The sequence below is a fragment of the Carettochelys insculpta genome, chromosome 20 (genome assembly GCF_033958435.1).
Source record: "Carettochelys insculpta isolate YL-2023 chromosome 20, ASM3395843v1, whole genome shotgun sequence".
NCBI classification, from domain to species: domain Eukaryota; kingdom Metazoa; phylum Chordata; order Testudines; family Carettochelyidae; genus Carettochelys; species Carettochelys insculpta.
The window spans coordinates 8,879,702-8,906,384 of record NC_134156.1 but is presented as its reverse complement, the minus strand read 5'-3'; the positions used below and the strand labels follow the sequence as shown (position 1 = coordinate 8,906,384).

The following is a 26,683-nucleotide window of genomic DNA, read 5'->3' as shown; positions in this document are numbered from 1 at the left end:
GTGGGGGACAGTGATCTGGATGGTGGTGGGACACAGTTCCTGGCATGAGGGGAGGGACTCAAGACCTCTGCCCCTGGGAAAGAAGGGAACCACAGGCTTTGGAGGCCCTGTCACTGGGGCAGGAGAACATGGAAATCTCAGACGTAGGAAAAATACTGGCACGTGAGGGCACACCCACAGCCTCTGGCAAAGCGGGGGGTGGGGGGTGGCATTACAGGGAGCCTCCGATATTGAGGAGGGTGGGAAAGAGACATACAGAGTTGAAGGAAATGGATGAATGCAATGAGCTTGGCCTACAAAAGCTACAAATTGTGAGACAACCTAATACAGTATATTTAGCAAATAAGAAGCCAAACCACATGCAACTTAGCGATGGGGAGATTGCTGATCTTTTATTGCCAAGGAACTGATAAACTGAAAGAGATGGGAATGAGGAGAGAATTTCTGGTTCACAAATGAATCACCAAATAACAGGCCAGAGCTGCTGTTGTGCCCCCTGTAGCTCTGGGTTTCTCTCATACAGCCAATGAGCACACTGAATAATCAGTTGCATAACTTATTGCTGGGTATATTTTTGAAGGGAGAATCAGTCCCTTCCAGTATGAATACATAACAACCCCTCTTCCTTCCAGCAGAAAACAGTCTACAGAGTAACTTCCTCTCGTATTACCTGGTGAGTATGCAGTCCCTTCAGCAGCAGGAATAGACTGCACAGTTGAGCACAGGAGTGACAGGAAGTGAGTGGCAAGGAGACAGAGAGTGGGGAAGAAAGCCAAGCAGTGAGAGAGAACAAGGAGCAACCAAGTGGGTCAAGTAGGTGGAGATGGCAGACAAGCAATGGAAAAAGAAGGGAGGGGCACAAGATAGGTCAAGCCATCAGGAGTGATCAGAGACTTTTGTTTTAAAAATAATGAGGCAAGACTGTGCATAACTGGTGGGGGGGCAGCAGAGACAGAATTGGGCTATTAGAGAACCTGCCAAAGATTCAGAAAAATGGGCAGCAAATGACAAACACATAGGATAAAACCCCCAACTGCAACAGACAAGTACTTGGTACATCACTTATGGAACAGCAAGCATGATACATGCATCAACTGCCACTTCCCTCTGCCAGAGACCAGAAGGCTCTGGACATCCACACACTCAGACAATCCCTGTCTATTCCATCCCACTGCTGGTAGGTGTGTTTCATATGGCTTGGGTGGAGGAGGCATGGGTGAGGGTGGGAAGGACTGGCCAGAGGCTGGGAGGGTATAGAGTGGGCAAGGGAGTATGGGGCAGCAGAGGCAGGCAGGGGGCACATGGAGGAATGATGGTGATGGGGTGTAAGGAGGAAGATAGGTAGGCAGCAGGGGCAGGCCAGAGGCACAGGGAGGGGGTGGTGATGGGGTATGAGGCGAGGGACAGGCGGGCAGGGGACATGGTGATGGGATGTAAGGCAGGAGACAAGAGCAGAGAGGGGGCGGTGATGGGTGTAAGGCAGAAGACAGACAGGCAGCAGGGGCAGGCAGGGGGCACAGGATGGGGAGGGAGATGGGTGTAGGGTGGGAGACAGGTGGGCGGTGGAGGCAGGGAGGGGGCAGTGATGGGTGTAGGGCGGGAGGCAGGCGGGCAGTTGAGGGAGGCGGGCAGGGGGCACAGGGAGGGGGCGGTGATAGGTGTAGGGCGGGAGGCAGGCAGGGGGTACGGGGAGGGGGCAGTGATGGGTGTAGGGCGGGAGGCAGGAGGGCAGTGGAGGCAGGCAGGGGGCACGGGGAGGGGGCAGTGATGGGTGTAGGGCGGGAGACAGGCGGGCAGTGGAGGCAGGCAGGGGGCACGGGGAGGGGGCAGTGATGGGTGTAGGGCGAGAGACAGGCGGGGAGGGGGCAGTGATGGGTGTAGGGCGGGAGACAGGCGGGGAGGGGCAGTGATGGGTGTAGGGCGGGAGACAGGCGGGGAGGGGGCAGTGATGGGTGTAGGGCGGGAGGGGGCAGTGATGGGTGTAGGGCGGGAGGCAGGCGGGGACGGGGCAGTGATGGGTGTAGGGCGGGAGGCAGGCGGGGAGGGGGCAGTGATGGGTGTAGGGCGGGGGGCAGGCGGGGGGGGGGGGCAGCAGTCAGCTGGGGGCAGGGGGACGGGGACGGGGACGGAGCGTTACTCACTGAGCCAGGACTCCAGACTCTCTCCTTCCGCCTCCGCCATGTTGCTGGCCGGGCCCGAGACTCCGCCCCGGCCGCGCGAGAGCGGCGCTGGGCTGCGGGAGGGGCGGGCGCTGAGGAGGGAGGGGGCGGCCCCTCTAGTGCTGGGGCTCCATGAGGTTCCCCGCAGCCCCCCACCAGCGCGAATGGGGCTGGCAACCCCCTTTGCCCCACTGGGCTGTGTGCGCCCAGAGCGCCCCGGGCTGAGCCAGGCCTGGTCTGATTTACTCACAGCAACCAGCGCCTCCCTCTGCAACAGGCCCCAGAGGTGGCCGTGGCCGTGGCTGTGCCGGGCCAGTGTGCGGGAGGGTGCCCAGAGGTCCCGATTTTGTATGCATCGGCCAGGCAGGCAGCCGGGTTAGTTGGTAGCTGCAAAAACAGCCGGAAGTCCCGTGGTGTCTTATAGACTAACAGGTTTTTTTGGAGCACAAGCTCCAAAAGGTGACACAGGACTTCTTGTTGTTTTTGCAAGTTTATATGGACAGTTATGACAGTCGGGGAATTGCCTTATATAGGCATCTATTACTCCCCGCCGCTTCGCAATGTTTCACACTTGCGATCCGGTCACCCCAGTGTGCATGCCTGCTTGCAGCTGAGCTGACCCCTGAACTGAGTCTCAGCAGCAGAGCTTTGAACGTGAGAAGTTGGTCCCTGAACTCATGGCCCAGGGTCTGTCTGGGTTCTCTTACCCACAGCATGAACATAAAGGGTCAAAACCCTGTCTCAAATGGAACCCCAGCCTCTTCTGTGATTTGGTTGTATTTATTTTATTAATCTTATCTGGAAAACCAAGGCCTCTTCCTGGCAGGTACATCCCCATCAGTGGACCCTGTACCTGTATGGCTCCAGTTGCAGGACCAGAGTGACTCACTCCCAAAGTTTGGCTCAAAACCCAGTAGATGCAAATCGCTTGCATATAGAAAACGCATGTTTAGGACTTGAAATCTAACTTGTGGTGTGGTATGATGCCAGTGGCGTAAACAGTAACCACAAGATAGACTTACATTTAATTCTACCAAAACATCAGGTGGCATTAAAAGCACAGATTATAGAACTAGCGTTCTACGGGAAAGAAACTCAAGAGGCCCCGGGTGCTCCAGTTGTTTCCAAAGAGCGCTGTGCTGGCTCAAGGCCCATGGGGAGGACTACCCTGTTACTGCTTAGCCCGGGGGTTCTCAAACTTAATAGCCCCACGTGCCGCTTCTCACAACAGCGTCACTGTGTACCTGCGAGGTGTGGAGTGGAGACAGCCTTGCTGTGACCCTGCGGGGGCAGCTCGGGGTACAGCCTGAGTCCCACCACTGAATCTGAATGGGGTCTAAGCCATGAACGCTCCTCACCCAATAAATACCTTGGTTAGTTTGTAGGGTGCTACAGGGCTGCTTCTCTTTAGATCAGGCCAGGCTTCCCCTCTGGGTCCCGGCAAGTCTTGCCGGCCCTGGCCCTGACCCACAGCGTGAGAACCGCTGCCAGACGGCTGCCTGCGCTGAAAGCTGTGAGGAGGGGTAAGCAGAGCCCCCCCGCCTCCCGCCTGCGGTGTAAGCCAGGCCACGCTCCGGCCAGGTCAATGCAGTTGCACTGGAACGAAGCTGTTAGCAGAGAAGAATCAGGCCCGCTCGTTCACACCACTGGAGTATACACGGGGCGGGGGTGTTCGTGGTAGTGCCAACTCCCCCGGACCGGACGGACCGGACATGATTCGCCGCAGCGGGGTCCGGCTGTACCGGTCCGACCGAGATGGCGACGGGTAAGACCAACGACCCTCCCTCCCAGCTGCCCGGGCAAAGCGCCGCCCCTGAAGACGCAGAGGGGGCGAGAGACGGCGGCGCAGGCTCCGACCGGGGCCGGCCGACGGAACCCGGATGCAAGATGGCGGCTCCCATGGCGCGGCGGCTCGAGGCGCTGGGCCGTGGGCTGGCCACTCCCGCGCGGTCCTGGCTGCCCGGGTGAGGAGGGCGGCGGCTGAGGGAGGGGCCGGGCCGCTCTGCGGGGCGCCTGAAGCAGGGCGGGAGAAGGGGGCGTTCAGGGGCGCTGGGACCGTCAGGCCGGGGCGCGCTCCGAGCCATTGAACCACCCTGCGGACCCTGTGTGCAGGCTGCGGGGCGCGCCCCCCTCGGCGCTGCAGCGGGGTGCCCAGCCCCCAGCGGAGCAGGGAGAGATTGTCCCCCGGCCCTGCCCTTCGCCTCAGCCCCCCGACCCTATCCCCCTGCTGAGTCCCTGCTGTGGGCTCTGGGGCGTAGCGGGCGGGGGTGGAGACACACAGGCGTTATGGGGCATCCCGCGGCTCCGTCTTTTTCAGTCCGTGCGTGGAATGCATTTTGTTACGTGCACTGAGGCGGGCGCGGACGTGCACCACCCGCACAGATCCGGTTGCAGGATCGGGATCTTTCCTCCTGAGGGCTGTTGCCTTGTCTCTGCATTTTTAACGCACTGCGCCCTCTTGTTGGGCTCTCTGAAAACGCCTTGACCGCTGCAGGGTAACTCTGATCAAGGCAGGACGACAAGTAGTCCTGTGGCACCTTATAGACTAAGATATTTTGGAGCATCAGCTGTCGTGGGCATGATGAAGTGGTTCTTTGCCCACAGAAGCTTATGGTCCAAAATATCTTAGTCTATAAGGTGCCACAGGACATCTCGTTGTTCTCGAAGGTACGGACTAACACAGCTACCTCTCTGATACTTGTGATCAGAGCAATATAGCTCAGCTGGAGATTTTGTATGTTAATGTGCAGGGCTGCCAGTTTTGTTAAATGTCTTCCATGAACTTCAGTTGTTTTGGTTTTACTATTGGCATTTTTATGTGTACTTTTAATTACTATAATAACGGTCAATACATAGCTAACTGTAAACAACGATGATCATCATCAGTAACCGTGGGCTCAGGGCCTGTTGGTGTCTGATGCCTCTCTCACTATTCCTTTCCATCTTTCCCTATTCAGTGTAGAATGGCTTAGTTTCTGTAGACTAGTTCCGCACCAATTTATTATATCACCTTCCCATTCTTTGTGGGGGTCTGCCTCTCCTATTCAAACTGTCCGTTATGCCGAATACCAGGGTCTTGATTTTTCATTCGTCGTTCATTCTGCAAATATGCCCAAATAGTTATAGCTTTTGTTTTATAACCTTCTGTAGCATGTTCTCTTTTGGGTGTATCTTTCCATATAATTCCTCATTGGTGACCTTCTGTAAACAATGAGCCTGATCCTATTTCCATTGAAGTTAAAGAGATCAGAATTTTAAATTGCTCCTAGAATTGAACTCTTTTGCATTGAATATTCTGTGGATTATATTCTGAGTAGATCATTCATGGACAGATTATTTGGAGAGGCTTTGGTGGTAGAATCCAGAGGTACCCAGAGTTCCCATTAAGAGTAACTAAAAGGAAAGTATGTAGGTCCCCTGAATGAAATATGTTAATATACCTTTTGCTTTTTACAGAGAAGTTATTTATAAGAAATGCTCCTCTCCATCTCTTGAAAATATTAAAATAACATTACTCTTTAATCAAGATGTTTCTGTTGAAGCTAATGAGAACTGATGGTACTTGTAACCTCATAGTATCAGGTCTTCAGTTCTTTTCAAACTTTAGAGCCCTTGGGACTAGCATGTCCATTCCAAGACTTGTTCCATAAGGCTGGAGATAGACTTGGTGAGCCAGACTGAATGATAGAAATGCCAGTTTACAAGCCTCTTCACCCATCTTGCTGTTTGCAGGCTGACCCAGGTGAGATGGAGTCGTTATAGCCCCAGGTACCTTGAACCAGAAGTGAACAAGGAGGTGTACCGCAAACCCCTGCAGGAGCTGTCTGAGGAGGAGAAGACACAACAGGAGCTCAAAGCCGTCCAACCCATAAAAGCTGCCCCATCTAATGTCACTAGCTCTGTGTTCAGTGACCCTGTGATCAGGTCAGAAAACATTCTCCATTACAACACTAACCGGGTCTCGAGGATCCTACTTCCACTCAAATCACCAGGCGTTTTGCCATTGACTTCAGTGGAAGCAGGATTGGGTTTATTTCTCGGAAGTGTTGAAATGCCACAAGCCCAGCAGACTGCTAGAGGTCAGCACCTAACACGATCCTGTCCACAGAATTCTCTCTCCTGCTCTCGAGAGTGAGGGTGGTGTATGAGTTGGATGGGGAGGTTTGTTAATGAGTTCTAGCTGGATAGGGATTTGGTGTTTTAAATTTTGAATAAATATACCTTCTTTTGAAACAATGTAATGGAGGGTGTATTACAGTGTTCTGCTTCTGAGCTCATTCTGGCTGAGACATAGAATCATTGTTGTGTCCTCTCCTTGTCCCACATCAACCTTTATCTGCCAGGCTGCGTTTTGCTTTCAAATTACTCTGTAATTCCTCTGTTTGGATTAACTTCTTCCTATGTCATTGAATAATAGTGGTTAAAGATGAGCATAGCCACCCAAAATCTAGGAGGGCTGGGATTTAATCACAGGAACAACAAAATTAGGACCCTCTGGTGCTGGAAGCAAAGTTCCGCCTGTGTAATGTTTGGTTTTATGCTTGCAGTAAATTCATCAACATAATGATGAAGGGAGGAAACAAGGTTCTGGCCAGATCCATTATGACACAGGTGAGGACTGGACTCTCGTGTGTTAACTGTTACACACAAACTGCACCGAAATAACCTTTTTAAGAATGCAAAGGGAGCACTCAGAAGTTATGACATGCCACAAGTAAGACTGCCTGTCTTCTCTGCAAATAAAATCAAGCTGCTTTCTTTGCCAGGCTGCCTGGGTCAAGCAGGAGTCATTGATAATATAGGAGAGACAAGCTCACTGCTCTCAGTTCTGGTGCCTAGTGCTGACAGAGACCACAGCAGCAGAGAGCTATGGTTGCAGAGAAAGTCTTACTTGGCCTTGGCCTGGAGTGTGCCTAATGCAGCTGGAATTAATTGCTAAGCTTGAGCAAGTGTCTATGAGAATGTGCAAGTTGCAGTTTTCTCCACTGGTTTATACATTGGCCACATTTGGGTTTATCCCGACCACAAAGGCCACCCATCTTCCAAATTTGAAATCCCTGTTCCAAAGCAAAGGAGCACTAAAGCTTAAAGGAAAGGGTGCTAAAATTTTCTTAACATGGGCATTTTTTTCCTAGCCTTGTTTTTAGAACTGTTCTGGATACAGATTTTCCCCTAAATTTCAGCCTGAACAGTTGCAATTTGGCCAAGTTATAATAAACTGAAAACAGAGTTTATGAGAAGAATTTGACAGCCCTAATAACTTCCTGTGTATAAGATTAATACTTAGCACTCTTTTCCAAAGATCTCTGATCTCTTCACAAAGAAGGGGTATCACTATGCAGATATCACAGGTGGTAGCTATGAGACAGAGAAGTCAAGTGACTTTCCTAAAATCAGGCAAGACAACTGTGTCAAAGCCAGGCATCAGAACCAGGCATCTTGCCTCTTTGGGTATGTCTGACTTTTCACTGTACCAGGCTGCATCCCTCTGGCATTAATTGGTGCAGAGCAAAAGTCTAGAAGCCTTCCAATTGCCTCTCAGTACAGAATTGCCCCACCTTAATGAGGTTCAGGTTTCCTAGTTCAGGGTGCATGCTCTGGACTTCATGCAGTGGTGCTGTAAAGGGCAGTGCATTCTCCACAGTCAACATGAATTGGTGGGTATAAGTTGATCAGATAATTACTAGATGCAGCATGATATGTAAATTGATACACTAAGGAGCTTGAAGTGAATCTTGGTAAATCTCATAGGAGGTTGGAAATTGAGGGGGGCAGGGCTGGTACCGTTATGTCCTCTCTGATACCCCATTTGTGGGTTGTCATTGCTATCCTTCACAACCACCAATGGGCTATATGAGAGAAAAATCAGTAAGTACTGAACTCCAGCAAGGGAATGTGTCTGAGTGTGGAAACTTGGCGTAAGCTGGCAAGAGAGAATTGAGTAAAACTGGGCCAGGGGAAATCCAATTGCTGGGCTGCATCCAGCCCACCAAGCCACTGGCTCTGACCTGTGGGAGCCTCAGCTGGTTCCCTGCCTATCCCGCCCCTGTCCTGGGTTGGGAGGCATGGAGGGGGGGCGGGTGCCAGGAGCAGGCCCTATCCCACGCTCAGAAATGCCAGCCACAGGCTCTGTGAACACTGAGCCAGGTGAAGGGGGGACTGGCTTCTCACACTGCCTCTGCCCCCAGCAAAATCTTGCAGTTCCCATTAGCTAGTTTCTGACCAATAGGAGCTGCCTGTTTGCAGGACAGGCAGCATGTGAAGTACCCCTCTCCCACCCCCCGGCTTGCAGTGTTCAGTTCAGGGCATGTAAGGCAGGGACCCTAGATAAGGAACCTGCTAGGCTGCTGGTTGGAAGCTACCGAGGTAAGTGCCTTCCTGCCAGAGCCTGCCGCTGGCACCACCCCCATGCCTCCCAACCCTCACTCCATTCCTGTGCCCTCTCCCATGTAATTCAAATCCTTTATACCTGTTCCTGTACCCGTCCCCACCCCTACACCCCACCTCCATGTCACCTCCCATCCCAGACCTTGCACCCAAATTCCAGCTGCACCCCCTCCTCCAGGTCTCAATCCCCTCCAAGGCCCTGCCTTTCCTCCTGCACCCCTTCTCCAGGTCAGAATCTTCTGCATCCATACCCCTTTCTGGACCCTGCATTACAGTCCCCCGCTCCAGGTTACAATCTCCTCCATCACTCAAATTCCCTTCCAGATCCCACACCCCCTCCTGCACCCCAATTCCTTACCCCAAGCTCCCTTCTGCACCCATCCTCCACCTCAGACCCTGCACCGCCTCCATTAATATCATGGAAGAGTGCGGCCCTTGACCATTTACCAAATTCTTGGCATGGCCCTCCCCCCATCAAAAATTATTGCCCATCCTCGAAGTAAAACCTGTCACTGCTCAAGAGTGCGTCCTATTGGCCCACTGTAAGTGCGGCAGTGTGCACTTTCCAAGGCTCAGATTTTTCAAATGAAGGGAGGGTGCATCTGAAATTGTCCTGACTCTGCCTTCACACTGGAGTGGAGTGCGCTTGGTAGAGAAGGTGACTGTACACAGAGGAGCATGAGCATCTGTTTCCTTGTGTTTGTATTCAGACCCTAGAAGCCATTAAGAGGAAGCAGATTGAGAAATATCATCAAGCCTCTGAGGAGGAGAGGGAGAGCATTGAGTGCAACCCTTATGTCATCTTCCATCAGGCACTGAAAAACTGCAAGCCCATCATTGGGCTCTGCAACATCAAGAAAGGCGGCAAAACGTATCAGGTAAGCAGAAGGCCAGCCTGGGCTAGGAAGAATTGGAAAGGAAGGCAAAACTACCAGTGTCCCTCCCACCTCTCCCCAGCATGCTTGCATCTCCCTTGGAAGTAGAACTATTTTGTTATCTGTATTATAATAGCAACTAAAGACCCCAGCCAAAATCTGAGCTCCGTTGTGCCAAGTACTGTATTTATCTGTAATTAAACATAGTTCCTGCCCCAAATCACTTGCAGTTTGAATGGATAAAATGTCAAGGGAGGGAAACTGAGGTACAGGGAGATGTCCATGGTTACAGATCAGTAGCAAATCCAAGAAATCCACCAGGTCTCTGGGGTCCCAGTCAGGTGTCTTATTCACTAAACCACGATGCCTCTGTGTAAACCGTTTAAGCTGGAGCAGCTCAGCCCCTTTAGAGCAGGATTAGCATGCACAAAAGGTTCGTACAGATGCCTTGTTTTATTTAAAGCCAGGGCAGAGGCTCCCTCTTCAGTTCTCCTGCTGAGCTATTTCTACCTGGGTATCTTATGGGATGAATGAAATTTGGAGCATTTCACCAACCTTCTATTCAGCCAACAAATTACTGCCCTCTGCTACTTGATCAAAGACATGTAGAAAATAGTTTGGTCAAGTTCCTATAGCTCTACATCACAAAAAACAGCCCATAGGTGGCATCTCTGAAGCAAGGCCAAGAACAAAATGGAACTTTCCCTCTCATCACAAGAGGTGGCTGCTGCTCTTTGGCAGGTTTGATAGAGGCAGACAGTTTGTTCTAACTGGAGTCAGAGTAGGTTTAACCAAGGCTGAACTCTCATGTGCTTGGCTAGAGTTAGTCACTTCCCTTCTGTCCCTGCACCAGTCACTTTATTTGGAATCATCAGGGAGTGTTAAACAACTGGAAAAATAGTATTTCAGCATATGGGCCTATTGTGGAGTAAAGCATCTTAACGGTGTTGCTGCTTAAATGTCCCGTAGGTTCCAATCGCTCTGCACGACAATCGGAAACGCTTCCTGGCCATGAAGTGGTTAATTACTGAGTGCAGAGAGAATAAGCATTATCGGACATTCATGCATGAAAAACTAGCCCAGGAACTACTGCAGGCCTTCAACAACGAGGGCCCTGTGGTCAAGAGAAAGCATGACATGCACAAGATGGCCGAGGCTAACCGGGCTTACGCGCACTATCGCTGGCTATAGAGGACGGCCTGAGAACAAGAAACCTTGCCTTATGACAGCAAGAATTCCTCCCACCCTTATATTTGTGGAGCCAGACCTGTGAAGAAGCAGACTGTCTACTCTTAGTGACTTCTAGGCTGTGTCCTTAAGCAGAGAAAAATCAGGATGGGAAATGCACCCACAAAACCTTCATCTCAAAAGTGTTCCTCAGCAACACTGTATAAGGTACCTGCTTTCTGTGGGAGTGGAGGGCTTGTTGTCAAATCATTCTACTCACATGGTAAACACCTTTTTACTCTTGTTAGAATCCAAGCCAAGAGAGCAAGCTGGATTCGGTTCTGCATTGCAAATACTCTTTCCTGTGTATCAGCGCCACAGACAGAGCTCAGTTTGAATTTTAGACTGTTGCAATACTGTCATTTAGCAGAATCATTGTTCGAATGAGCACATGTGATCTGGATGTTAATGAAAAAATAAAAATGGAACTTCATCATCCTCTAACTACATTCTGAGTTTGTGTGTCTGCCTCAGAGTTTTGCACTGACGCCCATCACTCTTGTGGAGCAGTGATATTTATTAGCCATAGGAAGTGGTGTTCTCCTAGGAGATGCTTTCTCACCTACACTCAACTAGACAGTTGAAAGCTTGTTCTCTTGAAGAGCTGCTTCCACTTCTGTACCTGTCATCCTTTGGCTGAAAAGCACAGAACGCTTCTCCTCACTGCAAAGGAAAGACTCGTGGTCTGATGCAGAGGATGGAAAAAAATCGAGTAGGACAAACCTTGGCCACTGTTTTGATTTAAAAATCTAATTGTGTTCTCTCAACTACCCTATACTTGCAAACGAAGGCCACTCTCCACCCAAGGAAGACTAACACAGGGCAATCTTATAGAAGAGATCTTCATGCCACGTTTGTAGCAACTTCCTAGAAACCTTACAAAGCAAGAGCTCTGTGGGGAGAGAAAATGTGGTGTTCATTAGTGGAAAACTTTTATTAGAAAAAGCCTCAGTAGAACACTTATTTCCCCTTTTTGCCTGTCCCTTTTATCATCAGAAATATACAATATTGAAATTCATTAGATTTTTTTCCCCCAAAAACAATTTATAGTGGTGACTATATAAAACTTATGAAAACAGTTTCTAGATACATGAGTGCAATGGAATCACTACTATGATATATACTGGTCACTTCTCTTTCCTCCAAGAGCAGGTACTGGTGCCTGCCGTCCACAGGCACCAAACCTGCCAGAGGGCGGGGCGGGGGTGGGGGTGGGAAATAAGATTAGCCATGTAAAGGTCTCAGTTCCAAGCATTGCTACAGGATGGGGACCGACAGGCTAAGCAGCAGCACAGCAGAAAAGGACCTGGGGATTATAGTGGTTGAAAGGCTGGATATGAGTCAACAGTGTGCCCTTGTAGCCAAGGAAGCTAATGGCATATTGGGGTGCATTAGGAGGAGCATGTCCAGCAGGTCTAGAGGAGTTATTCCCCTCTATTCGGCACAGGTGAGGCCACATCTGGAATACTGTGTCCAGTTTTGGGCCCCCCAGTATAGAAGGGATGTGGATGCACTGGAAAGGGTCCAGTGGAGGGCAAGGAAAATAATTTAGGGGCTGCAGCACATGACCTCCGAGAAGAGGCCGAGGGATCTGGGCCTATTTAATTTGCAGAAGAGTGAGGGGCAATCTGATAGTAGCCTTCAACTTTCTGAAGGGGGCTCTAAAGAGGATGGAGAGAGGCTGTTCTCAGTAGTGACAGATGGCAAAATAAGGAGCAATGGTCTCAAGTTACAGAGGGGATAGGCTGGATATTAGGAAAAGCTTTCACCAGGAGGATGGTGAAGCACTGGAATGCATTACCTAGAGAGGTGGTGGAATCTCCATCCCTAGAGGTTTTTAAGTCCCAGCTTGACAAAGTTCTGGCAGGGATGACTTAGTTGGGGTTGATTCTGCTTTGGGCAGGGGCCTGGACTTGATAACCTCCTGAGGTCCCTTCCAGCCCTATGGAAGTTGCTGTGATCGTACTCCCATTGATTTCACAGGGAGCATGAGACTCATCCTGGACGACTGTTTAAGGCTTGGTTTGTGTGTTGTGGGCCAGAGTCCACAGGGCAGTTAATCAGAGGGCAGTTTTCCAAACAAGCTGTGAAAGCTTTTCCTTCCACTTGTCTCAGCTCTGTTGGTGGCTGATGGAGTTGGCACAGAAGAGCTGTTGGTATAAACCCAGCATCTGTGCTTTTCTGGCTTCTACAAAAGGCTGTTTTAAGCTGTTCATCTTTAGGTACAGTTGATTAGATGGTTTGTGTGTTATCATCAGCCATAAACAAACAGTGGAAATTCTGACTAGGTTAAAACTTCTCTCACCTCCTACACCTTTTCCCCTATCAAGGTGTCTCTCATTGCAATTCAGCAAAGTACAAAGGTTCTACGGGGCACAAACAATATAAATCCTCTTAAGAAAAAAGTTAATTTAAAATATCTGAAATTGTGTGTGTGACATTTGCTGGTGAAAGGGCCAGGTGAAGCTATGTGAGCCTGGCTAAGTTAGTTCTGGTTGTGGAAGAGTTAATCTGTGACTTCACTGTAATAGTATTTTTGAGCCGCAGCTGTCATCTTCCAGTCTGCAGCCCGGAACTCTATGATCTCCAGCAACAGGAGCTGAGAGAGGGAGCTGAGCCCCTCCTGCAGGAGAAAACCATCTCTGAGAAGGGAGAAGAGCTCATCCATTGGCTGGGAGTTCATCTTCTCCAGCTGTTCTCCAATGCGGTGCAGCTGCAGCACCAGGCAGTCCACCTTAAGAGAGGAAAGGGGAGGGAGGGAGCCTTAAAAACATGCGAGGCTGGGTCTACGGTATTTCTAAATAGAGTTCCTTCCCCATCACCTCTAAATTAATCCAGGCTGGTTCTCCACACTGATCTCTTGTATTTCTTTCTACCATATCCAGTTTCCTTAAACCGTTGGCATCAGTCTCTGGTAGTGACTAGGAACCTGGATGCTCTGGAGAGGGCTGGATATTGATAGCTGCTTTGGGGAAGCAGGGGTGCCCATGAGATCCCTGAGCTTCACACATGAAATTGCTGAAGAAACATGCTGGCAGCAATTCAGACAATTAGAGCTGCATCAACTCCTGTTGAGGCTCCCAGTAGGTGGGAAATGCTGAATCAACATCTTCCCAGAGCTCCTTAAATGGGTGTGTATAAGCACCTGAACAGACAGAATGTCTGGACCAGGCTGTCTCCAGGATGATTTAGATTCTTTTGACTGTGTCAGTTGCTCCCAACGAAGAACAGCAGCACCAGCACTGTGAGCAGGAAGGTGGTGTGGCCGAGGGTTTGACAGGTATGTTTTTTAGTAGAATGACAGGGAGTACAGTGAAGTAAAGCAAAATTCATGTTTGATTAACTTTATAACAACCCCTTGGTTGTTTCGGTGCCTTTGGCTTTCACAATCACTGATCACTGCACAGCTACTTCAGTCAGACAAAGCTGGAATTAGACCTTAAAGTTTGTGTTGGGAGAGAAATGGAAGTGTGATAGCAACTTAACTCTGGAAGCATCGGCATCTCCATAGTTCCTCCATCCTGGGGCTGCAGGGAACTTCCCACCTGACAAGCTTCCCTTGTTCCCTGCTCCCACTCCACTTACAATCGGTACAAGGGGGAAAAAGTTCCGTGTCCCCAGCTTAGTTCCAGACTTAGGTTTGAACCTTTCTCAGCAGCTCTTATAGGAGAGTACTTTTGCTGGTCACTTGGCCATACACACTCCCTGCAGGTTAGCATCTCACCAGCACTCACCTCCTCCTCCTTCCGCAGGCTGTCGGGTTGTGCCAGTCGGAACAAGCATTCATAAACTGGGTTCACCAGCGCCATCATGGGCATGTTGTTCACCTGTGAATGGGCAGTGGGCACACATCAGCTCATGAGTAGAGGCGGAGTTTTATTTATTTATTTTTTTAAAAACTGTAAAATGGAAGGGGAATGGCTCCCCTGGAAAGGTGTCACGGTGTCACTCTGGGTCCAAGGGCCTGTTGGCTGGAGTTGCCTAAGAGACCCTATAGACATGGTTCCCTTTGCCAGAGGCACCAGTGATCTTTGCATGTGGCAAAGGTACCAACAGAGAAGGGGAAGTGATGCAAAAACATCTTCCAAAATATTTGTTTATATTTTAAAATTAAATACACTTTTTTTTTCCACCACACTTCAAATGTGTTCACTGCCTGCCAGCATCAGAGCCTGTGCATTCTCTGAGCACAAAGCCAGTATTCATGCTGGGAGGACTTTAGCACCCATCCAGTCAGGGAACAGGAAATGATACCATGCAACTTACCCAACCAATCACAACTAACCAATGGGCCTTGAATTTAGCACATGGGTGCCAAGCGATGAACAAAGGCATGTGTCCCTGTTCCAGGAGCTGTGAGGGATGCTACATTTGTTCAGGGTTTGTTTGCCCAGAATTGTTCGCTCAGCTCTACAGACTGACAACTCTTCCCTCATCCCTTGCTTTACTGATAAAGGGAATAGTAAGCAAAGGCCTCCAATATGCAGAGGGCAACCTAATGATTAGTGAAGTCCTGAACTGTGATGTTTGAAGACAGATCCCCAGCCCACGCAGAGGAGGGGTTCACACCCAAGATTTTGAGAGCTTAGCCAAAAAACTCAGAATTCACACCAGGTTCCAAGCTCCTGCCCCTACCACTGGCAGGGTTTGTTTCAGACCCTCTTTAGCCACGAGACAACAGATCAGGATGTCCTCCACATAGGTGCCTTACCCTCAGATAGTCAAAGATGTTACAAATGAAGTTGACATAACAGATCCATGCCTGCGGTGAACGGGCACGCAGTTCTTCCCGGTCCTTATACTCCTGCTGCAGTCGGTTGAGCAAACTCCGCCGGAAAATGCTCTGGCCTGCCTGCTTGCTCTCTGCCTAGGACCCCAGAACAGTGAGAATAATGGGGGAAGGGTGTGGGTACCCAGAGTTAGGTTCTTTACAAATCACTCATTATCAGATTCCCATCCTCATACAGCAACGAAGGGTCCTGTGGCACCTTACAGAGCAACAGAAAATTTTTGAGCATGAGCTTTCATGAGCACAGACTCACATCATCAGATGCTGATCCTAGAAATCTGCAGGGCCAAGTATAAATAAATATAAATAAATAAATACCCGGCCCTGCAGATTTCCAAGACCAGCACCTGATGAAGTGAGTCTGTGCTCACGAAAGCTCATGCTCAAAACTTCTCTGTTAGTCTATAAGGTGCCACAGGACCCTTCGTTGCTGTTACAGATCCAGACTCACACGGCTACCCCTCCAATACTTGACATCCTCATACAGAGAAAGATAATAGCTAAGTCCAACCACATGTGGAGTGGACGTTGTTGTCATGGCCTGCACATGCCTTCCCACTCTCTTTCTCTAGCTCAACGCCACCCTGAAGCTAGAGAATCTCCTCCTGGCATGCAAAATTTCACAAGCCAGCCTTCTTCCTGGGAAGAAGTCATTTCAATACGTTGGACAAGTTCCTCTGCCAGGAAGGTCACCACCCCAAAACAAGGGACCGTCTTGCAGTTCAGCCCAAGAAACTGCTCTTGTCTGGTGGTCAGAATGCAGAACTGGGAGGAAGGAGGTGCTGGGCTACATTCCCTGCATGAAGTGTTGCAAGTCTTTCCTTCTGTCTCTGAATTTTCCCTTTCTTTGGAAAGGGGAAGATACTCCTCTAGAGGGTGGCATTGAAAACTCACCAGTGCTAGTAAAGTGCTTCGCAGATTACAAGCTCTCTGCATTTTCTAGAGTTCGGTGACCAGCTGTGTTGGTAACTAACACAAAGATTTGTGCGACTACATGAATGGAGTTCACAGTTAGAAGCTGTCCAAAACCATTCCTATATAAAGCTGGCTATTAAATGTCTTTCAACCAGCTCGCCGAAAAAAAGACGCCAGGATACCCACAAGTACTAGTCGTGATCCAGATGGGCAGGCTGCGTGACTCACTATGGATTTGCCATCAGCGTGTTGACATCCTCTCACCTGGATAATGGTGTAACAGATGCGTCCAGCCTCCTTACTGAACACACAGTCTTTGAGGGACTGGTCCACAATGATATTGGCCACTTTCTCCAGGTCCACACCGCTGGGGTCTGCAGGGGAAGTGGCGATTCCATCAGTACTGTATATTCCCTTCCCGTCACTGCACACGTTCCCCACGTCACACACTCCAAGCTCATGCTTGACAAGGCTAGGAAAGCAGCCACGGTGCACATGGGAGGGTGCTGTGCTACCATGCGGCAAGAACTCAGGCTCCCCCCACCTCCCAAAGATTGCAGGCAGCTAACTCACCTGCTGTAGCCTCCTCCAAGCTACCGGAGGGATGGCGTCTTCGGAGTGTGCTTAGCCCCTTTTGGCAAAGAATCAGTCACAACAAAGAGGAGGGGAAAGAGGAAAAGAGTGAAAGTAGGGGGCTAATTTAAATTGGAGCCGAATGGGCAATTTTTCATTATGCTTAGAATACAGATGCTCTGGCTGCGCAGCAGGGCTGGCTTTGCCCCTTGAGGCTGTGGACTCCCCAGCACTGGTTTTTAAGAACATGTAGAGAAATTGTTTGTGGCTGCACTGAGCACGCTTCAGCCTGGGTGTGCAGGGGACTCTCCCCACAATGCTTTTCCTGGCTGCCAGAGGGCACTCAGCAGCAGACACGCTCCCTTGTGATCTCAATGCTCCCCCTGCTCTTGGGCCCAGGAGAAGGAAACCCTGACTGCAATGCAAAGGAATGAGAATGGGGTGGGGAGAAACGGAGATTACAGGAGCAACAGTTGGGTAAAAGCAGAAAGGGAGCAGGTGCCAGAGGGTGAGAGATATACAGAGATGCGGGGGAGGATGGGAGCCGTGTTCTGTGTACACTGCCCAGCTGATTAGCAGTGTGCCCACAGCTAGGTTGTCTCTCTCTCTCGGTGGTGCACATTCACACATGCCTTTGTGCATATAAAATGTATTCTGCACATGGATGGATAAGATTAGAGGGTACACTGGATGGGAGAATATACAGGCCTGGGTGGGGTGGGGGGCAGAAGGCAATGCAAGCGGGTTGGACAGGAGTAAAGGAAAGTGGGGGTGGAAGAGGAGTGGGAGTGCAGACTTGGGAACTGGAGGGTGTTATTTGTCAATGGGGAAGGAGAAGTTGCTAGGGATGACTCGGAGAACAGCAGATAGAATAGAGATGAGGGGACCAGTAGGAGCTGGGGCAGGACTAGCGGGGTGGGATAGTAGTGGGGGAGAGCAGAATCTGGGATTGGGGGAAGAACGGATAGAGGGATGGTCCGTGGATGGAAAGGAGACAGCCTGAGGACACAGGAGCAGCAGGATGATCGCCCCTACAGAATACTCCTTTCCACAATCTGCAACTGAACTCACATAACTGTGCCTGAGGCCTCAGGGTGAAGGTGGCAAGGAGCAGACGTTACGTGTTCCAGCGCTACCACAGGCACGGTGGGGAAAAGGCCTTGGGGGCCAAACAGCAGCCCAATGGCATTTCTGACGTAATCATAGAACAACAGAGCTGGAAGAGACCTAAAAAAGCCATCAAGTGCAGCCCCCTGCCCTAAGCAGGACCAAACCCATCATCCTCCTGTTCCATCGGTGTTAACAAGACAAAATGGCACCTGGATGTTCAGACACGATCTGCCAGCCAGACTGGGCCCGGAAGCCATGGCATAGGGGCTGGAAAGTGATGCCTGCTGACCTTTGAGAGCTGTTTTCAATAACTGCTGTGTCTCGGTGTCGAATGACTGTATCTTATACTCTTCTCTGCCCGAGTCTCCCATGTCTGGCCTGCTCCAACAGTGCAGTTAGGGAACTGGCTGGTAGTGTCAAACCCTGGGAAGAGATCAAACATGGTTTAGTTAGGAAGTGAGACGGGCGGAGATAAGCGTAGGTGCTTGTTTTGCTGAAGCACTGTATAGGTTAACCAATTCAGCAGCTGACATGGTGCCTGTGATGAAAGGCGGCAAAAAAAGAAGGAGGCCCTAAAGTTTACTACGGACTGCACCCATCCTGTCAAAGATGGGATGAAGCCAACTTTGAGCAGTTCTTGCAGGAACGAATTAAAGTGAATGGGAAAGCTGGCAATCTGGGTGGCGGTGTGGTGACCATTGCAAAAATCACTGTAATTTCAGAGGTGCTATTTTCCAAGAGAGACCTAAAGTACCTTACTAAGAAATACCCGAAGGAAAAGCAACTCGCGTAACTGGCTGCATGTCGTTGCCAATAGCAAGGAAAGCTACGAATTGCGATGCTTGCAGATTAACCAGGATGGAGAAGAGGATTAAATGCACATGGCCCTGGAAATATTTTGTACATTAAATTTCCTTCAATAAAATATGGGGGAAAACGTCTCTATGTGAAGAGCATTCGGTTATTTGGGGGTTGAAAAATTTGTCCAGACTCCAACCCCCACTTCTGTGAAACTATCACTACTAATCCGTGCCCTCTGCTACACTTTAACCAGGGGCCTTTGAACAGTGATGGGTGGCTCACATATTTTCTGATATAAAAAGCTGTTTAAACTGTTGATCTGCGGCTTCCGAAACAAACAGCTCACCCATGGCAACCAAAACACCTTTCAAAGGGAGAAACAGCCTGAGCCTGACACAGGGAAATACACACAAGAACATGGCTCGGATCTGCTGATTCATTTGCGTGCATGCAGCTTTGAACCCACAATTCACCTGATTTTGCTCAGACACAGGAGACTCAAACACATACTGATGATTATTCAGTCTGCTTCCTCCTGCACTGTCAGAGCTGCTTTCGCACAGAACCAGGCCAAACTCATTGACTTCAGAGGGGCTGCATCAGAGTGGCAAACAGAGACAGCCGGCAAATTATGCAACATTACTAAGTCCCTCATTTCCTTTAGACCTCACACTATTCTTCCTGGTACAAAACGATCCTAGTGACTCCTGGGTTTTCCTCTGCATGATTATCTGCAGGGAAGTCATCCTTACACATGCACATCCCCTTACCTAATGTGAGACCAGTCGGTGCGGCACCAAACGTTTGTTGCAGGGCTGTGGTGATCTGGGTCACAAACACTGGCAGGGCAAATGTCTAAGTGAAGCGTTCAGTGGGTTTTGCTGGCTCATGAGAATTCCACAGCTATTATTACACAGTCACTGTACAAACAGCCCAGGAAGCAGCTATCAGGGCTTAGTGAGAAGAAGGCCAGTGAGACAACGTACATATCTAAATTGCTGAGACTATTTTTTGGCACTGTTCTAGGGAGCAGAGTGTGGAGAATCACACCTTTCTGTACACCTGCAGCTGCCACCCACTCCCTGCCCCCTGCAAGATGTCCAAGACACACTGTTTTCTCATGCATCTAACAACATAACATGGCTTGGAGCAGTCAGATCTATAAAACCAGAGGGCTACAAGTACTGTTTTTTCCCCTGACGCATCACACCATTGCTAACACACATACAATTCCCCTGGGTGGTCACCCACCATAGAGAGGTGGCCACCAGCCTTTTTACCAGTCCATCAATTAACCATCAAAGCAAATATGGATGACCTGATAGTAAAAATCCAGTGCTGTGCCCATCCATGGATCTTACAGTGGCTAGCACTGGCAGGATACTGGGGGAGAATATCCTGTGGAGACCAGTCATGAATACTCGGTATTCAATTTACTGCCCTGTTGTCCCGTCACTTCTCTTTTGCAAGGGACACTGCAGCATCAAGGGTAAGATCGCAGAACAAAAGGGGAGCAGGGAAAGCAACATCAGCATCTTTAAATCAAGACTGAGCGCCTTTTTTGAATTAAAAAAAAAACAAAACACACCTGGCTCAACCTCAACACGTGGCAGCAGTTGTCCACTTTTTGAACTGAGCCCTCCTTGTGAGTTACAATTTTAGGTTGCAGCCCCCCCCAGTACCTGAACCTCCAGACTCGGGTTTTCAGGGCAGGAGAGGGCACCTGTGATGGTCTACAGAGAGTGAAGGACAACAACTGGGGTACTCCTGGAGTCAGCAAGAAGTGTTGTCTTGAGAAAGAGTGAAGCGCAGGAGACTTGTAGATGACCTGCGCCCCACCCGGAGTACAAGGATTTAAAGTTAGTCAGGCAGAGGGTGCCTGTGATGGTCTCTGCGGCCAGAGCCGTCACTGGGCACAGAGGTATTGACACTGACCCACAGGCTGGGTGACCCACTAAGGTGGGCCAGGAGATGGAAGTGTCACTCCCTCCCCGAGCCTCACCACCCACAGCCAAAGCCCAAGCCACTTGGCATTACCACTCACCTCCCAAATGTCCCTCCGGACTCCTTAGAGGGGCATGCCCCACCGTGTGACCTCTGGCATATGGTCTCTCTGCAGGAATGAACGGGTGAGGGTCTCTGGCCTCTGCAATGCAGCAGATTTGACTAGAGGACTATAATGGTCCTCTTGGCCCTCAAAATCTGACTACATTCAAATATCTGCCACTTAGTCCCGGTGCCCCACTGCTCGCTGACCTCAGCACATGGCAGCCAACGGAGCTGGTGGCAGCCTCGTGGCATGACTCCAGTCCCTGGGGCAAAGCAGCTGGGCAGGAAAAGAACACATGGACAGAGGCAGACACGCACGATGGTTATGAGGTTGGTTGTCCATTGATGGACACTCCAAACACCTCAATTGGCCTCTCTGGCATGTCATGCCCCAGCCTGAGACTTCCTCTCTTTTAGCCAACCCTCTAAGGACTTAGCCATGTTTCTCCCCTCTTGGTCCCTGCCGCTGTCTCCCAGCACCGACCTCTGGGCTGGATCATGTTTGCTGCTCATTCTCCAGGCAGAAGAGAATGAAAGTGTTTCAGAAGGTGTGTGGGGAGAACACCCAGAAGTCAAGTGCGTTGGCTGGAAACAAGGCTCAGCCCTCTTACTAGTCGTGCAAGCACTCAGCTTAGTCTAAGCCTGCTCAAACATCATTCCCAGGCAATTTGGTTTATTGCTGGTTCTTTGGCTTATTTGATAACACTGGTGTCAGAACCCCACCTCAAGTGCACCTATGTCCTGTCAGTCCGATTCCAGCCTCCCCCACACCAGGCTCTTCGTGAAGGCTACATACAAACAAGAGTGAACAACAGGACTCACTCAAGTCACTACCCACACACACAGAGGCTCAGATGTGGGCAGGGAAACAATGAGTCACTCGGGGCTGTATTTTACATGGCAGCAAAACAGGGAACTACACGCTGACTCCAATTAAAACCACAACAAAAGAGAGAAAGGACAGTCCCTGTGGGTTGGGAGGTACCCTGGGACTGAGAAGACCTGGGTAGAGGTTCAGCTTCTTGCTCCCCTACTGGATCCCTGCATGACCTCAGGCAAGTCACAGACACTCTGTGCCTCAGTTCTCCCTCTGGAGTCTGGACAATAGAGATAAAAGGGCTGTCCTGCTTCAAAGGAGTGCTGAGGATAAATGCATTAAAAATGGTGAGGGGTTCGGATGCTTTGGTAATGGGAACCATGAATACCCAAGACAGAATAGGGAGACGAGATTTTTTCCCCTTGCCAGGATTAGGTTACCTACAATGTGTGTGGATTTGGCACGTATAAAGTTCATCTAAGAGAAGGGCTTTAAGACCCAGAACTTGCCGTGAGTTGATACATATCACGGTTATTTTATGGGCTTGTCTCCAGAGGTGGAAGTAGTACCCAAAAAAGTTACTTGAGTAAAAGTACAGCATGGGGAGGGGAATGTATTTAAGTACAGGTCACTAGTATCCCTCTGGAAAACTACTTGAGTAAAAGTACACACATGCATGCATACACACGCCACATCTTTATTGTTCTCAAGTTCCCAGAAGTGAAAGCAGCTGCACCTTCACTCAGGTAATTTTTAGGTAATTTTTCCACCTCTGCTTTGTCTGTAACTACAGCTACTTCTGTATGATCTGACAACGCAGGAACACTTTTCTAATATTGGGGGGCGAGGGGACATGTTCGAAATTTACACTGATATCCTAATAAAACAATTAGGAAAGTACCTGCTGTGTCTCCTGTGTTTGGGAGTCTATCGATCTAGGTTAGTTCAGCCGGTTAACAGAAAAATGATTTTAGGCATCAAAACTAAAAGTCTCCAACTATGACCACCCTTAAATGACAAACTCTCTCCCCGGAGTGGGGAAAAAATACCAAACAATTTACAGAAAAAGCCTAGAAGGGGACCAAGGAATTAGACGTTTGGTTGCTTTAAAACCAGGACAGCAATGGAGAAAGCCCGCAGAGAAATATTCCGGATGCGAAAGTAACTACTGCTCCACCCAAAACAGGCCCGGGTTTGTTTCCGAAACTAACCAGAGCAGCCCGGCCCCGCCAGGTCTGCAAATACCACCAACCTGCTCCAGCTTTTCTCTTCACTCTCCCGGAGAGGTTATTTCAGGACTCGAGCGCTCGCATCTTTGGTACCTTGGCATAGGGAAGAACCGCCCCCAGCCCTAATTCGTCTTGCTGTCAGGTTCGGGTTTTTGGAGGTAGATCAGGAAAAAGCCCAGAGCCAAGAACAGCAGCAGCAGGAGCAGGAAAGGCAGCAGCTCAAGCATGGAATGCAAATGCAGGATGGGCATCCTTCGTGCATTCGCCCCTCCACCAGGACAGCGCCCTGCGGGACCCCAGCTGGCAGGATCAGGCCGAAACTCACAGCGGCCGCTCTTACTTTTCAGCTTCTTTGGGGGGCAGTGGTTGTCTGACGGATTCTTTCCATTGCAAACCTGCGGGTTTCCTCTTAGGTCATTTCCTAGCAGCCGAAGGGAGGAGGGACGTGGGAGTGGTGAAACAGCAGCGCCACCGCCTGGGAGAAATCAGAAATTACGCAACCTCCCGCAGCCCACTCTGCGCCTCCCTTCGTCGTCCTCCGACTTGGGTGCTGCGTCAGGGCGTGTCCTTTTCCCTCTGACTCAGGTGGTGGCTCCCAGTCAAAGAGCTCCGAATGGCTTCATCCGCAGCTGTGTCTCAATGCGACGTTGTGGCCATAGGGACTTGCCCCCTGAAAAGCTGCAGTCCTCTCTAGAGGCAGGGCAGATAAATCGCAGAAGCTGTAGGGGCAGATTCTCTACACTGTTCAGCCAAGGTGCAATCGCATCCGCTCTGAGCCTACTGGCAGAGATTGAAAACTACCAGATCTTTACCAAATATTCATAAACCTGAATTACCCACCAGGAGAAAAAAAAACAAATCGACAGGGCCAGATGAATACCCGGAGACCAGCTACTCCAAGATAGGCCCAAAATAGCCAATAACAGAACACCACCTACAGCCCCCAACTCAAACCACCGGAACACATTATTAAAGACCTACAACCTATCCTTAATCAGGATGCCACACTCCAGAAGGCCCTAGGTGACGGGCCTGCTCTCCCTGCAAGACAACCTCCCAACCTTATGACGATTCTCACCCACAACCACAGTCTATACCGCAGGAACACCAGATCCTGGAACTTCTCCTTGCAACAAGGCTAGTTGCCAACTTTGTCCACATATCTATTCTGGAGATACCATCACTGGATCTAACCAGGTAATTCACAGAATCACGGGCACATTCTAATGTTCCTCAACTAACATCATATATGCCATCATGTGCCAACAATGCCCAGATGCTTTGTATATTAGACAGACTTCAAACTTTCTTAGACAAAGAATTAATGGGCATAAAACAGACATAAAAACACTCCTGATTCACAAACCTGTCAGCCAGCACGTTAATGGAGTGGGCCTTTTGGTTAATGACCAGGAAGTTTGCGTTTAACTGAAGAGGAATTTTCACAACAATTTGGAAAGGGAGGGTGCTGAACTCTCTTTTATATTCAAATTTGACACATTAACAAGTGGTTTAAACCAGGATGGGAATTTTCTAGCTCATTATAGGGACTCTCTTGCATACTTGGCTTTATCTAATTCTTGACTCCCCCCCTCCCTTCTGCCTGTCTGCTCTGCTCACCTTGATAATATTTTTCTGATTTGTCAACCTTGACTATTATTTTTTGTTCTCTGTGCCTTAAATATTGAGTCTGTCCTGGTACGGCTATGATCTGAAGAAGTGGGTCTGTCCCACGAAAGCTCATCACCTAATAAGTTATTAGTCTTTAAAGTGCTACTGGACTGTTTTTTTGTTTTGATAGTATATAGACTAGCATGGCTAGCTCTCTGTTACTGTTCAGCCAAGGTATCCCAGTCCTGATCTGAAGGGATCTACTTTCTAGGCATGAGAGTCCTTCCCCCTCCGTGGCTGTGTCTACACTAGCCCCAAACTTCGAAATGGCCACGCAAATGGCCATTTTGAAGTTTACTAATGAAGCGCTGAAAGCATATTCAGCGCTTCGTTAGCATGTGGGCGGCCGCGGCACTTTGAAATTGACGTGCCTTGCTGCCCCGCGGCTTGTCCCAACAGGGCTCCTTTTAGAAAGGACCCCGCCTACTTCGAAGTCCGCTTATTCCCATGAGCTGATGGGAATAAGGGGACTTCGAAGTAGGCGGGGTCCTTTCGAAAAGGAGCCCCGTCGGAACGAGCCGCGTGGCGGCGAGGCACGTCAATTTTGAAGTGCCGTGGCCGCCCGCATGCTAATGAAGCGCTAAATATGCATTTGAGCACTTCATTAGTAAACTTTAAAATGGCCATTTGCGTGGCCATTTTGAAGTTTGGGGCTAGTGTAGATGTAGCCCATGTTCCATTCAGCCTTCGGCCTCTAGGGGCACTACCTGCATGGGGACAGGGCATGTGATTTTCACTAGTGGTTATGGTGATTAGTGAAATATGAAAAAATGCTCCTTAGGAATGGACATGCCCATATCCAACAGACCTCATGTACCTCCAGGCCAAGCAGACACCCCATGAGAGTAATCTTCAGATCAGTTCACGTGGTTGAAGCTAATGGTTACACTTTTGCTCCTTTTAGGTTATGCCTTTCATATGGCAGTAGTCCATAAATTCACATTTTCTGTTAGCTTGGAAGTCAGGTGCTTGCTTATAAGAGCTGAATCTTCTATTACTGGTTTCACATTTTCCTTCATAGTTTGCATGTGCACTTCATAAAGCTTGAAACTGAATTCTATTTACCCCTCTGCTTTTCCCTCCTTCTCTAAAGGCAGAAAGCCTAATGAATATGTTGGAGCAGAAATACTCAGGTCCTGACATTAAGGCAGAAGTTCTCAAACTTTTTGGCCCATGGTCTATCATGCTTAATGTAAACCTTATCACAGATCACCAGCCAACCACCCAGAATGACAACAGGTATTTGCTTATATTTAAATACTGAATTATTCTACTGGAGCATAAGAACATGGTAGGGGGCACACAGGGCTGGAGATCCAGGGCGCTGTGAGGGGAAGGGCAAGTCCCAAGCCTACATCCCACCTGCAAAATGGTCCATGGCCCACACTTTGAAAACCACTGCATTAGGCTTTTACTTGCAAGATAGGAGAAAAAAAATTGAATTTGCAAGGGGGGGGTCTAAAAAAAGAGAAAGAGGGCATATGTCAGCTAACAATAGCTCAAAAGGGCAAGAGCTCAAGAACACACTTTGTGTTCCAAAGTTATCACACAGTAAGCATCTGGTGAGTGCTGGTCCTTCCTCATTACCCTATTTAGACAAAGTAGAAAAGGCACACACTTGAAGCTAGAAGGCCACTTCAGTGATTGGAGATTGAGGAGATTTTGATAATGTTCTGCAACAGTGTGTGTTAAGGATACATATAAACTAAGCCTGAACTTGTTTACCAGAAATTGGCAAAGTAGGTCAAACACCTGCTTTAATTCTCATATACACTGGAATGACCAAGTGTGCGCGAATCCATTAGGACAATCACTAGTTCTTTGTGAAGTAAGGGTTATCTAAGAACTGAAGCCATCATCATTTGTGGTTGGGGCAATCAAGCTCAGAAACTTTGGAATTCCAATTAAAAATACGGTTGCATCTGCAGTATGATTTGTGAGCCTTGATCTGTCTGAAGACAACAGGAGCACGATCAGGCCCTTTTTAGAGGGAGCTCATCCAATACGATCCAACTGTCCCATGCTGCCTTGTCCATGGTTTGAGGCTTTACAAACAGATTAAAGGAAAAGCCAGACAGGAA

General features: G+C 49.3%; 3 protein-coding genes across 11 annotated transcripts in view; 1 reads left to right on the top strand and 2 right to left on the bottom strand.

Annotated features, from left to right (window-relative positions):
* The window catches only part of GGA3 (golgi associated, gamma adaptin ear containing, ARF binding protein 3), a 35,035-nt gene extending 32,763 nt beyond the window's left edge, over positions 1-2,272 (bottom strand). For 2 of the 4 annotated variants that reach the window (XM_075014853.1, XM_075014851.1), the window contains exon 1: positions 2,142-2,269. Coding sequence is in view for 2 of the 4 variants with exons in the window: in XM_075014851.1 (XP_074870952.1) it covers positions 2,142-2,181 (40 nt within the window). In the remaining 2 variants the exon portion in view is untranslated. Of the gene's footprint in view, positions 1-2,141 lie in introns of all 4 variants that reach the window. The other 2 variants (XM_075014854.1, XM_075014852.1) reach the window with 2 other exon arrangements.
* A 1,739-nt stretch (positions 2,273-4,011) lies between these two features.
* On the top strand, positions 4,012-11,092 carry MRPS7 (mitochondrial ribosomal protein S7). 2 transcript variants are annotated; one of them, XM_075014861.1, is made up of 6 exons: positions 4,040-4,138; positions 4,392-4,411; positions 5,892-6,083; positions 6,707-6,770; positions 9,257-9,424; positions 10,391-11,092. In XM_075014861.1, the coding sequence occupies exons 1-6, from the start codon at positions 4,040-4,042 to the stop codon at positions 10,610-10,612; spliced, it is 765 nt and encodes a 254-aa protein (XP_074870962.1). In that variant the 3' UTR covers positions 10,613-11,092. The 2 variants fall into 2 exon arrangements, with proteins under 2 accessions (XP_074870961.1, XP_074870962.1); XM_075014860.1 differs by lacking the exon at positions 4,392-4,411 and having other exon boundaries at positions 4,012-4,123.
* Positions 11,093-11,214: 122 nt separating this feature from the next.
* On the bottom strand, positions 11,215-23,497 carry MIF4GD (MIF4G domain containing). Of its 5 annotated transcripts, XM_075014863.1 has the most exons (7): positions 22,604-22,778; positions 20,881-20,949; positions 18,325-18,458; positions 16,617-16,726; positions 15,360-15,515; positions 14,383-14,475; positions 11,215-13,382 (listed from the first exon to the last, which is right to left on the bottom strand). In XM_075014863.1, exons 3-7 carry the CDS (start codon positions 18,404-18,406, stop codon positions 13,155-13,157), a joined length of 669 nt encoding a protein of 222 aa, XP_074870964.1. In that variant the 5' UTR covers positions 18,407-18,458; positions 20,881-20,949; positions 22,604-22,778; the 3' UTR covers positions 11,215-13,154. The 5 variants fall into 5 exon arrangements, with proteins under 5 accessions (XP_074870964.1, XP_074870963.1, XP_074870965.1 ...); XM_075014862.1 differs by lacking the exons at positions 20,881-20,949; positions 22,604-22,778 and adding an exon at positions 22,955-23,497; XM_075014864.1 differs by lacking the exons at positions 20,881-20,949; positions 22,604-22,778 and adding an exon at positions 23,272-23,293.
* Between the last annotated feature and the right edge of the window lie 3,186 nt (positions 23,498-26,683).